This window comes from Rhodnius prolixus, unplaced genomic scaffold (assembly GCF_049639745.1).
Source record: "Rhodnius prolixus isolate KJV_2025 unplaced genomic scaffold, Rpr scaffold_6, whole genome shotgun sequence".
NCBI classification, from domain to species: domain Eukaryota; kingdom Metazoa; phylum Arthropoda; class Insecta; order Hemiptera; family Reduviidae; genus Rhodnius; species Rhodnius prolixus.
The window spans coordinates 26,073,731-26,089,637 of NW_027411634.1; the positions used below are offsets into that span (position 1 = coordinate 26,073,731).

Sequence of the window (15,907 nt, forward strand, 5' to 3'; positions counted from 1 at the left end):
TAATACAATATATTTACTCTACGAATAAATGCCATCCTACAAAAATTTATTAGGGCATCCCAACTTCCACCGTTCAGATAGCCCGCAACATCGCTTCCGGAAAGAACAGGTGACCCAAACCACCTCCGGCGAATTTCATCATACACAGGACAAACCGCCAGAAAATGGAACAGATCCTCCCCCTCCTCCCGGTCACACACCGTGCACAGAGTATCTGAACTTTTAAAGCTTTTATAGTTGAGGCCAAGTAGATCACCTCTAATTTTGAAGATCCACCTAATATTAAAAAGTGACTGTTCATTATTTATATAAAACTTATCATTTAGATCATACTGAAGCATTCGATACCAGGGAGATACACTAGAATTTCTTATTTTCATCCGAACCCCATTGTAGAATTCTTTTTTTAACGTTTCTTTAAGAATAACAAAACTACTTCTCCATAACTCACTATTATTACAATTTTTTATATTTAAAGTTACATTTATATTATAATTCTGGAGACAGTTTCTAATTTCTTTAAACCAATACATATGTTTAGTTATTACCTGAAGGGTCAAAATTTTTGGATACCTATTGTCTGGTAATTGTAGTGTTTTCAATATGTAAACAAGGTGCAATTTGAAAGTAAACAAAAAGATCGGTGGCAACTTGGTCTCAAAGTGAATAAATGCCGAGGATGTATACATGGGGACTCTAAATAGCTTTTTAATAAAGAAATACAGGAGCTTTTCCACTTCCTCGAATCTCTTCCACCCCCAAACCTGAGCAGCATAACATATACTTGATCTGCAAACGGAGTTGAAGATTTTTATTTTTGCAGTATAGGGTATGTCTTTATTTTCTATAAATTGGTACCAGATCACATTTAGACTCATTTTTGCTTTTGACAATTTGTTTTTTAAATGCTTTGACATAGACAGAGTGGGAGTGAGCCACAGCCCCAGATACTTGTACTCCCTTACTACCTCAATACTCTCACAGCCGAGTGTCCATTTTTCCCTTTTCGCTGGTTTACCGCCATTCCTGAAAACCATTATCTTAGATTTCTCCAGATTTATCCTCAGGTTCCACATCTTACAATAGCTTTCAAGCGAATTAATCATTAATTGAAGGGATAACGGATCCGAGGCAAGTAGGACAATATCGTCCGCATAGGCTAATAATTTTATTTTACAAGAATTATTTACCACTACACCCCATACTAATAATATATCATATACAAATAATTGTTAATAAAAGGTAGCGCATTCCCTACCATCCTAAACCCATCTACATTTGTAAATTTAGACTTTGTTGAGGAATTAATAAATAGAAGAATGGTTTTTAAGTTAACGATCATGTACATCTAAATCAGCTTAATGTTGTCCTTAATGTAGTCATTGAGTCATAAATTAATTGTTTCTATTTTTTTGAGCAGCCAAATAAAAATGATTGATCCATCTTAATCGTATTCCGGTCACTACAATTGATTTTTTTTTTTAAATAGTTTTCTCATCTACATTATTTGTAGCTAAGACACCAAATTAACAATCTTTCCTCGTCCTTCATCAGTTAGTTTTCCTAATATTGTTGGAAATTTGGTTTCAGCTGCAAGTTCATCATTATCCTCATCTTTATAATTGCAGCAACTCAAATGTAGCGCCTATATTCTTTTCCTTTTTTTGTGTTTGCTCAAGAAAGATATGTTTGCAGGTGATGGCGATTTTTATTTCGTGATGTTTGGAGTAAAAAAGTTTGGGAATCTAAGTTGTAGAGGCAAAAAGATTAACAATGTATGGCCTCCTAATGTATGTGGTTGAAGTTGTCTGACCCAACAAAACCTTTTCCTTTTTTTTTTTATTTATAAAAGAAGGCAGACACGGGGAAGTGTTGGATGGCGGCTAAAGTTAGAAGAGAGGGTCATAAACGGAGGGCCAAAAGCGGAATTGGCTGTTGGCTGTCGAGCACTCATGACCTTAAAGTTTGTTAGACCTTAAAGAACTTGCTAAAGAAAACTTTGTACTTTAGACATATTGATGATACCGTGTAAATAATAACATCAAATATTGCTTACTAAATTCATCCAAATTATTTAGAAGGTTTGTGCCCCAAATATGGCACAAACTGTTCTTAAAAGAATATTTTTTAATGTTTTTAATGGTTTAAGAAGGATTTTATTTTTGCCTGCTAAGGGAGAAATATTGTCAATTGAACAAACGTTTGAGAATCAATTTATTTCTAACTTGATGTTACTATTTTCTGCACTAATTTTATTTATTTCATCTCAGATTGGATATTTTTCCAAACAATTATTTATAATATATGATCAGTGTTACTTTCGAGTTTCAAACTTCATCCAACTCGAAATTATTGCACTACATTTCGAGCAAATGATTGTCGACAGTAATGAAATAATTAAAAAAATTCTATTTAAAATCTGTGATTGTATACAGTGACTCCCATTAATATTGGGACAGTACAAACAGAAGTTAAAAATTGACGAAAATTAAAAGTGGCACCCATTTATTCAAATTTTTATAAATTCATTTCATTTTATAATTACTATTAATTAAATAAAAACTATTTAAATAAGTAAACAAAAATGTTTTGGTAGATTAAAAAAAATATATATAATAATAAGTGCAAATTCTACCTTTCATAAGTATTGGGACACTATTATAATTTATAGTTTGTCCAAGGTTTTGCCCGAATATTTATACAATTTGTAAATATATACCTTAAGCATATATTCAATATGAAATTAATAATTATATTAGTTTATATAAATCAAGCAAGGTATAACATGTCGCGCAAAAATACAAATACAACGATTGAACAAAGAAATATTATAATTTCATTGCACAAAGACAATAAAAAGTGTTAGAGAGACAGAAAAACTGATCGGACCTAAAACATCTACTGCGTGGAACATCATTCAGCGTTACCAAAAAGAAAAAAGAATTGTTTCAACCCCACAAAAAGGCCGTCCTCAACTGCTCTCTGAGAGAGAGCAGCGTTATATATTAAAAGAATTAAAAAAGATCACCGACTTAGTGCTCCAAAACTTCAATGTGAAATTTTTGACATGTTCAGAGAGCAAAAAAGGAGCAGAAACAGTTCGGAGAGTGCTAAGAAAACTCGACTATCATGGTAGAGTAGCCTGGAAGAATCCTTTTTTCAGTAAGATAAATCGTGTTAAGAGAGTGAAATTTGCCGAAAAATATTCCAATGTAAATAGTGACTTTTGGAATGATATACTCTAGCGATGAATCAAAATTTAATGTTTTTCAGTCAGATGGAAGGGTTATGGTCTGGAGAAAAGCGAATGCTGAACTCGAAAAGAAGAATTTACAGCCAACTTTAAAGGGTTTTAAAGCTGCACCTCCGGGTGGAGGTGGGTCAGTTCTGGTTTGGAGCTGAATGTGCATCAGGATTTGGAGAATTAGTGTTTATTGATGGAATGATGCACAAAATGGTTTATAGTAATATATTAAAATATAATTTGAAAAAAGTGCCCAAACATTTGGTATTTTAGGGTCTTCTAAATTCTACCAAGACAACGACCCCAAACCTACGGCTTGGGTGATCGTCAGTGACTGTTATATAATTGCCCAAAGTTTTCCAAACCTCTCCGCAGTCACCGGATCTTAATCCCATTGAACATTTATGGCAATATTTAGCCAGTGCTTTAAGTAAACGAGTAATATCTAACAAAAATGAATTAAAACGATGTTTCCTGGAAGAATGGGAAAAAAACACCACCTGAATTAACCAAAAACTTGTTTCACCTATGCCTGATCGTTTGAGGGTTATTGTAAGTCAAAAAGCAATTATTAAATTATTACCAACCAATTATTAAATAGTAGGAGATTTTAAATATTGAACGTTTAAACACTAGCAGTTCTGGTGTCCCAATATTTTTGAGAGCCTTATTTCACACTTTTTCAAAAAGTGCTACCTAACAGTTTGGAATTTCATCGATTTATTAAAACTGTCCGGTAGGACAGTTGTATAAGGGTTGATCGTCAAAAACTGCACGAAAAAGCGTAATGTTGAAAAACACCCAACTTTGACAATTTTTTTCTCTTTTACTATAAAAGATAAAATTCCCAAATTTTCTTTATAATGTAGGGCAAATCCTCCTTTATAACTGTAATTTTTTGCAACAACCCAGATTTCATCGATTTATACTCATATATAATCTCTTTAACAAAAACTTACAGTTTAAAATGTTAAGTATAAAGGTTGATTAAACGCCAAAAGGTACACAAATCAGCAGGTAACCAACATTTCATTAAACTTTATTGATATCGTTAACGTAATTTTACTGTATTAACTTTTCATTAATATTTTTTAGATTTTACTACATGTCCCAGACCCTTATGCTGGCCATTTTCATAAACAAAATATTTTTTGTGTAGCGAGAAGGCTCGCTTCATTTAATTTAGATTGATTTTAAAAGGAGGTATCTAACTATTAATGCACGTTTTTAATGAAACGCAATTAAAATAAAAAATTATGACACTGCGCCATTCAAAATATTTTTTAAAAAATGCATTCACCGATTTTTTTCCGTGACGTCAGATTTATTTATTAAAAAATTTTTTACATCATTATGAACCTAAAAATCATTGATTTAAGTTCATCCTTTAATTAAATTTGTTAGATACAATTTGCCAAGCACACTTCTTAAAAATAACAGATAATTAATACTTAACATGGTTTATTAATATTAAATATTATTATAGTTATCTTTAATTACACTTTTAATTTGATTACTTATATTTGTATACATATTATACTTATATTATAGATATAAATATAATGTTGATACACTAGGGGCGGGCGTTGGCCTTGTAGTCAAGAACGTGGCTTTGTAAGTGGTAGATCCCCAGTAAGACTACTATTTATTTGTCAGGAAAATTTGTTTTTAGTTAAGTATGAGCTTTCGCCCCTGTCCACGTCACCTAATTGGTAGATGGACGATAAATCCCGCCTGAAAAAATAGGCGATTACTTTACTTTCCTTATTATACAGTATATACTGTGTACTACTAACTAAATATATACCATGTAATTAAGGATATTTTTAAATTAATTTATCCCTAGATGGATTACTCTGAAGGTTATATACAAAATAAAGATATTTATATTTTTCAGATGGCAATTATTATTTAAATAAATAAATAAAAAACAAAAACAGTTATTATTAAAGTGCTTTACTAATTATTTGATAACAAAAAGTCTTTGACAAATACTCAATAAAAGTCTACATTCAATTAAAGTTTGCAAATGAATTATAATTACAAGTATTGTTTATTTGTTATTAACTGCATAATTTGTGCTCATATATTCTGCAGTAAGACTAATTCAAGATTCAATTTATTTTAACTCCGTGATTCAGATTTCAGCAGCAATAGACCAACTCCTACTTTCCCTTTTCCATTTGAATGGTCATGAGAGTGTGATGATTATTCAGAATAAAGCGCCTAAAAAGAAAAATCACAATAATAATTTAGATTATAGTTAAAATAAAGTGCCTTTTTATTACTAATTATGACGGTATTACTCACCTTTTATTATTATATCAAAAAAATTATTATGAATAAAATGGCCAGCATAAGGGTCTGGGACATGTAGTAAAATCTAAAAAATATTAATGAAAAGTTAATACAGTAAAATTACGTTAACGATATCAATAAAGTTTAATGAAATGTTGGTTACCTGCTGATTTGTGTACCTTTTGGCGTTTAATCAACCTTTATACTTAACATTTTAAACTGTAAGTTTTTGTTAAAGAGATTTTTGTACCTTTTGGATAGATTTATTTATAGTTTTATAGAGGGTTGCAAACAATAACATATTTACACAGCATAAACATATACGAATATATCCTCCCTCTCCTGGCTCTGCGTATAGTTAGCCTTTAGATCCTGAAACATAAGTAACTCCGACGGACCCCTCATCCTTTCTCACCTGGGCTTGGGACCGGCTTGGCGGACTTAGTCCGTCAGTTTGTTTAGTCTCACATTTAAAATAAAAGTACAACAAATATGTAAATAAATAATAAAATAATTATTTTTAAACAAATCTTTCACAGTGTGGACAATTTTTTTTATTTAATATAATAAATTGTTTCTTTTGAATTAGTTGTGCAAATCTTACAACTACATCAAACATAAAATTAAATTCAGTTCATTAATAAAAGTTTCCTTCATAATTTAGGAGAAACAACGATCTTAATATTTAAAAAGTTACAAGAAGTGGAGTGTTATTCAATTCCATTATGTAATTAAATTAACTGCTTATAGGGCTGGAACTGTGAAAGGTTCATTTAAAGATAAGTAAAACATCAAAACCTTATAAATAAGAATATTGAAATATTAAGGGATGACCTTTTGGCCATTCGGTATAAGAAAACTAATTCAAATGATATATACAAATTTAAAACATGCAATTAAATAAAATACAGAAATTAACTTATAAATATCGTACGATAAGACATAGAATTTGTTTTATTCGCAAATATAAATGTAAATTACAATTGAATAAATTGCGTCATCTTCTTTTTATATTATTGTTATTTGAAATATATTTGGCCTGATTAAATAAATAAATTACAAAACGGGAAATGACATCGAAAATAAAGCAATAATTTCTTTCAAGGCGAGTGATTGACTTGAGACATGGAACCTAAGGTATAGAATCGTACCATCAACTATTCAAGTTATTAAAAACTAAAAACAAAAAATGTACACAGTTATTAGATCTTAAGTGAAATAGTATAAAAACTTAGGTGGGCATAATAAATTTGAAGTATTGAAACAGAGGTATTCATTGCCAAAAACATATTCTATGTAAACAATTTTTTTACTTCAAAAAACAGAAACATGCACAAACAAATTAATAATATCAAATAAAATATTTACAGTCAGTCAAAATGTCAGTTATCTGCTGGCTCTCTAACCGCTGAAATTCGATTTAAAAATATTTTAAGTTTCACTAAAAATATAGATTTTTTTTTTTTTAAGCACGTTACGTTATTGATTTTAAAAATAAAATATACGCGTCTTTTAAACCCGGATTAAATTTAAAATTATAATTTATAGTCTCGTCATTTAACAAAGTCCACGAATTATTTGGACTTTTTATCGCGCAAACGTAGTGGCCAGAGTTAAGGTCCGAACCGTAATGGTAAATCACGGACGAAAGTGTGAAATTAAAACCGTCGATATTAATGTTATTTTCTTCGAAAGAGTGGATTTCATTTAAAACACGATTTCCTTGATAACGCTTTAATATAACTATTAGATAATCCGATACCGAATATAATTTACTACGAATATAAATGTTATTTTCCCCGCATTCTGAACAAATTATATCCGATAATTTATAGTCGAATAATGAGTGAAAGGTAACCGGCTCGTTATTTTGGAGAACCCCGAATTCTAAAAAGTACATTACCTCAAGATTAATGGGAACGTCATCCCAATAACTATTGCAATTGAAACACTTTCGAACGAATTTTACTGTACAATCAAATAACCTGCAAGGAATGTTATTTTCTGTTTTTAAAGCGGATATTAGAAATATTAGAAATTCTTGCGCGTCTTGCTGAATATTTGAGTTAAAATTTACGTCACTACCGTGAGCAATCAATTCGCGGAGTCTTTTGGTATTAGGTTTTTTGGCACCTCGAGTTATTCCGGATGTTAAAATATTCAATAATTCGAAAGTTACACTCACTGTTTGGTAGTTATCGCGAGTTTTTGGATCCGGAAAAGTTATGTTTATATTAGTGACGAGGTTATTCGTTAGACTAGATTTAACGGAATCTATATTAATCAAACACTGTGCAACAACATTCGCGTAACATGAAACGCCGTCAGAATTTGGTAAGCCAAATATTTCCGTTTTAGAACAAAGTTCGCGATTAAAATTTGATTGGAGAAGGGATTCTTTTTTTGGTAACTTGAAGGTGGGGGAAACGCAAATATTATTCGCAGTTTGCAAACATGGTGATTGGATCATTTTATTTAAACGACGGTATTCATTTATCGCGACCATATCTACTTTTATTTTTGACGAATCGAAATCAATTAAATACAAACCGTTTACATTAGATACCCGCGAGAGAGCTACATAGTGCATGCCCGGTGCAAACACTTCTTTACCTAAACTCGTGAATAAACAATCCAAGGTTAAGCCTTGAGATTTGTGGATGGTTACCGCGTACGAAAGAGTCACCGGAAATTGTTTCCTATGCACGTAAATATTTTTTAACAACTGAAATCGCGCTTTTACCCTTTCTAAAGAAAAGGGTTTGTTATTAACGAGAATTATTAAAGTATCTACCACGTTTCCTTTATAAACAAACCGTTCTACTGTACCTATCGTTCCGTTTACAATTCCGCTAGCAATATCGATATTTCTTTTAACCATTATTTTCGCGCCAACAAATAAATTTATAGTTTTAGATAAATTAGCAGTGCGGGAGACGTCTTCCGAAATTTTATTAATTAAAAAGTTCAAATCTTTTATTTTTTTATTCGATAATTTAGAGTTATAATCAATTTCATCGATACTATCAATTGTAACTATTTCTTTCGCGAATTTATCCGAATAAAGTTTATTAAAAGTTGTGCACTGAGCTTTAGTCGCGAAGAGACATAACGGATTTCTACCGCAATCGAGTAATTCTTTATAATTTTCAACTACATTATTTAAATCGTTATTTGGCAAAACACGTGAGTTTAATAGTGCGATGTCTTCCGCGCAGATGTTACCCGACCGAATATTGAGCAAAGTGTTTATGAAACCGCTTTTATCATTTTTCTGTCTTACGTTAATTTTTAATTCGTCGTATTCGAACATCGACCAAAGATCAGCAGAACCGATAGATCCGAGTTTGGATTTACATTCGATGCGGGTTAACTTTTTAAAAACTTGATTACCTTTAACGGGCTGCAACTGTAACAAATCACCGAAAAGTAAAATATTAAAATTACCGAAAGGTTCATTATTTTTAGCAATTTCCGTCAACCGAAGATGAATATAAGCGAAAACGAGACTCGAAACTAAACTAATTTCATCTATTATCAACAATTTCATGTCTTGAAGAACGTGTCTAATTGCCCTACAACTTTCGACGTTTAATTTATTATATTCGGCGGTTTGTTGGTGCTCAACCGGGAGCGATAAAAGCCGGTAAATGGTGACGCCATTTACATTATATGCAGCCAAGCCGGTCGGAGCCGTTATAGCCACTGAAACAGTGTCTTTCTTAGGCGGAAATGTATTGTTAATCCAAACTTTTAACGCTTTTAAAAGATACGATTTACCCGTACCGCCTACACCAGAGACGAATAATTTTATTTGACTATTGCATTTATTATTACTTTGGTCGATAAGTGTTTGAGTTATTTTATTGAAAATCCGGCTTTGATCTTCGTTTAAATTAAATTTACTATCGCGATCGTCAATACTGGTATACATCGCCGCGCAAACTTCCAACATCGCCACGTCTGCATCCTGCACTTCTCGGATAATATTATCCTCTTCTAAATTAATGAAATTCTCTTCTTTGAATTCCGCAATTTTATTGCGAAGTTCTTTGATTCCTTCTTCAATCATAATTAATTTATCGTGATAAGTCATGGCCTCTTTTAATTCCGCGGAATAATGGTGAAACGCTTCTTGGTACGTCCGAAATCCTTTTAAAATATCCGATTCTTTTCGCCACGGTTTAAAAAGAAGCAAAAGGGAATGATAATATTTGTTACGATCTTGTTCGGTATTTAAAGTTTTGTATATCGGATGTTGGATCACGTAAGGTTTGCCACGTTTTCTTAAAATAACATTATTTTTTAATTTTATTCGGTTTTCGCCTTCTAATTGATCGCGGGAAAGATCGTGATAACGACAAAAATCGTATAAGTTTAATTTTTCTAGATCTTCGGGTCGATTCGGATAGTAGTCGTTTAGCCATGACTTCAAATATACATCCGTTGAATTAGCCGGCATATTTTTTAGTTCATTATACGGTTTTAAACATAGTTTTCTATTTTCGCGAAACGTGGTGCTGATATATCTCATATCTTCCGATTTACCGTACAAATGATGCCCGAGTAACCGGTCTATTGTTTCGTATAACCCGATCTGCCGATGCGTTAATTTTTTTAATCCTAAACTCCACAACGCTTTTTTATTCGATTCTTTACATATATCAGCCCATAGATCCTCTAATTCCGTTTTTTCATTTTTAGAAATGTAACTAGTTACGTAAATGACTAATCTCAAATCTCCGTCTTTAACAAATTGCACGTCAACGTTAAACCCGCCGGAAGCTAATAGAAGGACCGGGTTGTAGTCGTTAATACGAACCTCACTTCTCTGTCTAGGCAAGTCGTAAACACGTTTCGGACCGAAACCTTTAACTCTAGACGCGATTGTGGAAATTATGTCATTAATTATCAATTCGTCAGTAACTTTACGCGGAAATCCAAACCGACATTTAGTATAAATTTTTTGTTTTACGCGATATTTTCGTTGGCAATACGAGTTACACTTATGCATTTGATATTTCCGGACAAACGAGTGCAAGACAGGTGACTCTAAAGGATCCGGTAACTGAGCACAAATATATGTATTAATAAAATCGGCAACCTTTTTAAAGCAATCGTTATTAATTTCCGGACTATCCCGAATCCACAATAACATGTGGTAATGCGGCGCCCCCCTTTCTTGATATTCTACGCGCCAAAAATAGTGTTCCACGAAACCTAATACCGGGTTTATTTTATCGTTTATTAGAAACTTGAACATATTCCGGATAAGACGGTGATAATATCTACACACGCTTGTCGGATCTAACGCGCATAACTCCCCGGCGGACATTTTCTCCACGTTAGGAACAGCTTTATTAATTTTGACAATGTATTGTAATAATTCGGAATGATCATATTCTGCGCATGACAAAGTTACAAAAAAAGTCGGCGCCCCAAAATCGCGTGTCATGGCATTGAGTTCTTGGCGACGACGTTGCCAATATTCTTTAGTACCCCGTAACGAACTAAATAGATTGATTAAATGCTGTTCTAACTGTTCATCGTTTACGGCAACTTTAGTTAAAATATCATTGACCGTGTACGGTTTGTAAGCGCGAACGTTTAACAAGTGAGCAATCGCCCCGCCTAGGTATTTAAATTCACTGTCATTTAACAGATGAAATAAATAACAAGGATCACGCCGAAATCGCCCGTCTTTATTCAATATTCGCGATTTACGATACTCAGCGTCCGACAGAGGAATATTTCTATTTATGTCAAATTTTCCGAACCTGCCTTTAGGAAATAAATGCGGAAATGTTAAATAATCTAAATTTTTATCAAAAACCGAGACGTAATCTCCCTTCATTTGCTGCATTTGATACGATTCGATTTCGCTCGATTCAACTGCGTTCATATTTATCGGATGAAGGGAGTGAAAAGTATAAAATCCGGTTTTATAAAAAGTTGTACTATCTACTTTTTTTATGGATGCCCCGGATACATCCTTAAAAGTATATTTATTACCTATATTTTCGTTGATATTCGGTAACAATTTTACATTTAGATTAACGTTCGCGTATAACGGGTTAATTTCTTTTAACGCGGCAATCGCTTTGTAAATTTTATTCGCGCTCACTAAATCTCGCCATATGACTCGGTTTTGTGTAGGTACACCATTAACCAGTACAACCACTTCATGATTTTGGGGCAGTTCGTTCGGAAGTAGGTCCACGTTTTTCTGCAAAGGGAGGGGTAAATAAGTGACGCGACCCTTTAACCCTTTAAGTTTTTCGCTGACCGCAATTTTCCCTTTTTTCGGCTGGAGACGAATAACACATTGGAACGATTTAACTAATTGGGTCAGCATAGTTTCGAAAATATTCAGCTTACCAACTTCTTCTGGCACGGGATCTACCTCTAAACAGTTATAAGCGGCGCGTCCGGGAATACAATTTTGATTTAATTTTTGTGCACAGTATGTACAAATTTTAATATTATCCGAATGAACTTTATCATAATTTTTATTAATATAAATAATTATAGTTCGCCACGATTTATTATTTTTTTTTTGAAATTTAGTAAAATCTTTTAAATCCTCGTCATAAAATAAGATGTTGCAACATGCGCAAAAATTTTCCGGAAAAGAAGTTACTTTACTTTTTAACGAAGACAAGTTTTTCTTATATTTAGTCAAAATGTTTATTTCGTTGGTGTCGCAACTAGTGGAAGGTACATATTTTTTAAATTTATTAGTGTCGATTTTAAGTGTTCTGAGAAACTTTTTTAAATCATTAACGGACCGTAAAATTGATTCGACATTAATTGCTTTATTTATATACGAAGTTACACGATTAATTTTGAAAGATAGATTACGCATGGTGTAAATCTGTCTTTTTAAGTTCCTAACGCGGTGTAATGTACCGATAATTCAGAAAGAATTTGCAAAAGTGTACTGCATTTAAATATACTCGTACTGTTGTGTGAAGCGCAGTGTACGGTGTGTCCTTTTTTATTGAGATGTCTGTACCTACATGTGTTCGCAAGCTTTTTGATTGACATTTCATTAATATTGCTTTTTACTAATTCAACTAATTTATTTAAAATCGTGCTCATACTTGGTTTTGAAAATTTACAAGTGATACCGCAAGGCCATTCTACTATATTATTATCTTTAGTAATGTACTTTTTAAAATTGTGCCTATTCACGAAAACGGTGTGATTATCAGCGAGCAATATATGTCCGGGAGGAACCACGCTGTAGGAACTTTCGTAGAAATAAGGTTCAGAATGTGTCGTGTGTTTTTGTTTACCTCCGAATACTTTTACGATATTTTTAGGTGTTAGTGTTTTAATTTTATTTACTTCGAACTTATTAACGGCCTCATCGACAACGGCTTTTAATTTATTATTTAGATATCTAAAGTAGGATCGAGCAATTCCGGTTAAATGTTTAGAATGTTTTATCAGGTAATAAGACATTGTGCGATTAATTTTATTCCTTACGCGGCGGTGTTTATTGAACTGATGATTCCGTTTTAAGGATAAACACAATTTATTTATTAGCGCGCATTCATCTTGAAATGTACTAATTTTTTTTCGAGTTTGAATCCGTTTCTTTAATAAAGATGCGAATGACGCCGAGGGTTTATTTACGTTTTGGCGAGTCAAAAAGTACCGAATATTTCTTTTTAAATTTATTACAGCGCGATTCTTTTCATTATACCTTTCTTGTCTGATGTTAATTTCGCTTCTTTTCTTTTCATTGTAATTTCTTTGTTTTTTAATTTTCTGCTCGCTATTTGTTCTGTCTTTTTGTTTCTGTTTCCTTGCTATGCCCACTTTATGGGCAACATTATACACTCTTTGCTGATTTCTTTTTTTATCTATGTGTTCTTTATCATATTTCCTCTGTTTCTTCTGTATTTTCTCTCTATTAGTTAGATCATACTCTCTCTGCTTCTTCTGTATTTTCTCTCTATGAGTTAGATCATACTCTCTCTGCTTCTTCTGTATTTTCTCTCTATTAGTTAGATCATACTCTCTCTGCTTCTTCTGTATTTTCTCTCTATGAGCTAAATCATACTCTTTTTGTTTCTTTTTTTTATCTTCTGTATGAGCAAAATCATACTCTCTCTGTTTCCTTGCTATTGTTTCTTTGTGTTCCAAATTGTACACTTTCTGTTTTTCTTTTGTTTCTATTTTTTTTCTTAAGTTATATTGTCGCTGTTTAGTTACTATTCCGTCGCGATTTTTAACGTAGTACCGTTGTAGCTTAGTTGCGGCGGGAGTCACAATAGTGTATAAACTACAGTTTTCGAGCTCAGCAGTGCTGTCAATTGTCTGTCTAATACCCGATACTAATTTTTTAATTGTTTGCTTTTTTTTCCGGTGTTTAGAAGACATATCTATAATATAAATCTTTAGTATTTAGAAATAAATAACTAATACTTAATATAAATACTTAACGTAATGTTTCCTTCGACTCTGGAAAAAAAAATTTAGGTTCGAAAAATGAAGTAAATTTTGTTTTTTGCAATGAAACATAAAACTTTAAAAAGTAATTTTTTTTAAATTGGAAATATTTTAATTTGATGTATAAACAAAAAAGAACTTTTAGAACAATAATTGATTATAAAACAAACAGCATGGGCGGAAATTTAGTTTATAGTTATCCAAATTCATTAATGTGCTATGGTATAAGATAGATTTGCAATTTACCAAAATAAATAAAAAAAAAAACTTAGAGGAGAATAAAAATAAAATCAATGAAAAACGGAGAAATTCTTCACTAAAGCAGCGTAGTAGAGACTTCCGGTTTAGGGATTGTATTGTCTGAGGGCTTTGTCGAACCTGATTGCAATATAGAGTTTCAGTTTCATACGATTTTCGATTTGAGATATTTTGACAACACACACAACGCTATATACTATACAGTATGTGCGCATATAGACATTTCCAGTGGAAAGTTGAAACGGAAAATTTTTACAAGGGCGCAATACTTGTCTTAGAGGAAGTGAAAAAGTAAAAAAAAAAAGTTGGTCATAAAAGCGGGGAGATACCTCCAAAAAATGGATAAAAAATAAATAAATTAGAGTATCCACATCACAACAAGAAGGTAATTACTTTATTTTTCCGATCGAGCAACGAAAGTACTCTAAACAATATTCATTAACTTATTGATAAAGGAAGTGAATTTTAACAATCAGTCAGAACTAGGATCACTTTTCATCTAGACAGACATCAGCAGTTAAGCGCAATTAATCGGACTAAAATCAACCGCCTAATAAGAGTAATTTCTGAATTAAAATGTATTTAACTAAATAATTACAAAAAATCTACTTACCAAATTGAGAAGGATGTATGAAGTCTTCAATAAATAGTTTAGTAGCTAATAAAATAGAAAAAATAACAAGCACTTCTTCTACGAATGTCAAAAGACGTTTGATTTAGATTAAATAATTATTTCCACTTTATAGTGCATTCAAAAGATAAAGGAGGGGGAAATCACGCCACTAAGTTAAGTTTAAATAAGTTTAAAGTTTATTAAATTAAAACTATACCATGTTCATTGTTTACTATTCAGAGGGAAAGAGTAAAGTCTAATAGAATTTATTCAAGTTGGGGATTAATTATAGATATTATTTCTGAATGTTTCTATGAAGACATTTCTTCATGGTTTATTAAATTATAGAAAACTTTATTATTATTGACTCTTTCTTTTCAGCAACAAATACAAATTAATAATACAAACAGTTTTAATGGACGAAGTTCTCTTATCGCAACTTTTGGAATAAGATTTTCTCAGAAATAATAATTTCTATGAACAAAATCTGGTAACAACCTCTCACAACTTCCTCTTAGTATTATTCTTTAAATTAAACACACAAATATTCTACAACTTGGGACGCTTGTTATATTTAATTCTAATAACTTTAGAAATTAAGGCTTATCCGGATTTCGTGTATAAGTTTCCCAGAAATACCTGACAAACTGAAAAATCTACTCATTAAAGTGATACTTCCGGCAGACCAATTTTGACTAAAACCTTATTGGATCATCTAAGCTAAGACATATAACGTTCTGCGATTTCTGGTATTTGATTTGATAATCGCACAGGCACAAACACACTGAAACAGAAAGAGAGAGAGAGAGAGAGAGAGAGAGAGAGAGAGAGAGAGAGAGAGAGAGAAACTCGTTACACTTTAAGGGAAGCTTAATCTACCGTGCAATAAAATGTCCATGTTGGAAGAAAGTAACACGCGGAAGTCTTTTCTGAGAAAATGTGCTCCCTTCATACACCCACATTGATAATTTGAAACGATTGCAAGACTTCCCCTCAATAGGTGTAAGAGCAGACCGTCGCTTTACTGTTATGCA

General features: G+C 32.1%; 2 protein-coding genes across 3 annotated transcripts in view; one reads left to right on the top strand and one right to left on the bottom strand.

Moving 5' to 3' along the window:
- The window catches only part of Oct-TyrR (Octopamine-Tyramine receptor), a 464,127-nt gene that overhangs the window by 113,864 nt on the left and 334,356 nt on the right, over positions 1–15,907 (top strand). The window lies entirely within an intron of this gene.
- On the bottom strand, positions 5,197–15,111 carry LOC141460387 (uncharacterized). The gene is made up of 3 exons (XM_074140319.1): positions 14,874–15,111; positions 5,555–14,014; positions 5,197–5,470 (listed from the first exon to the last, which is right to left on the bottom strand). Exon 2 carries the CDS (start codon positions 12,405–12,407, stop codon positions 7,017–7,019), a length of 5,391 nt encoding a protein of 1,796 aa, XP_073996420.1. The 5' UTR covers positions 12,408–14,014; positions 14,874–15,111; the 3' UTR covers positions 5,197–5,470; positions 5,555–7,016.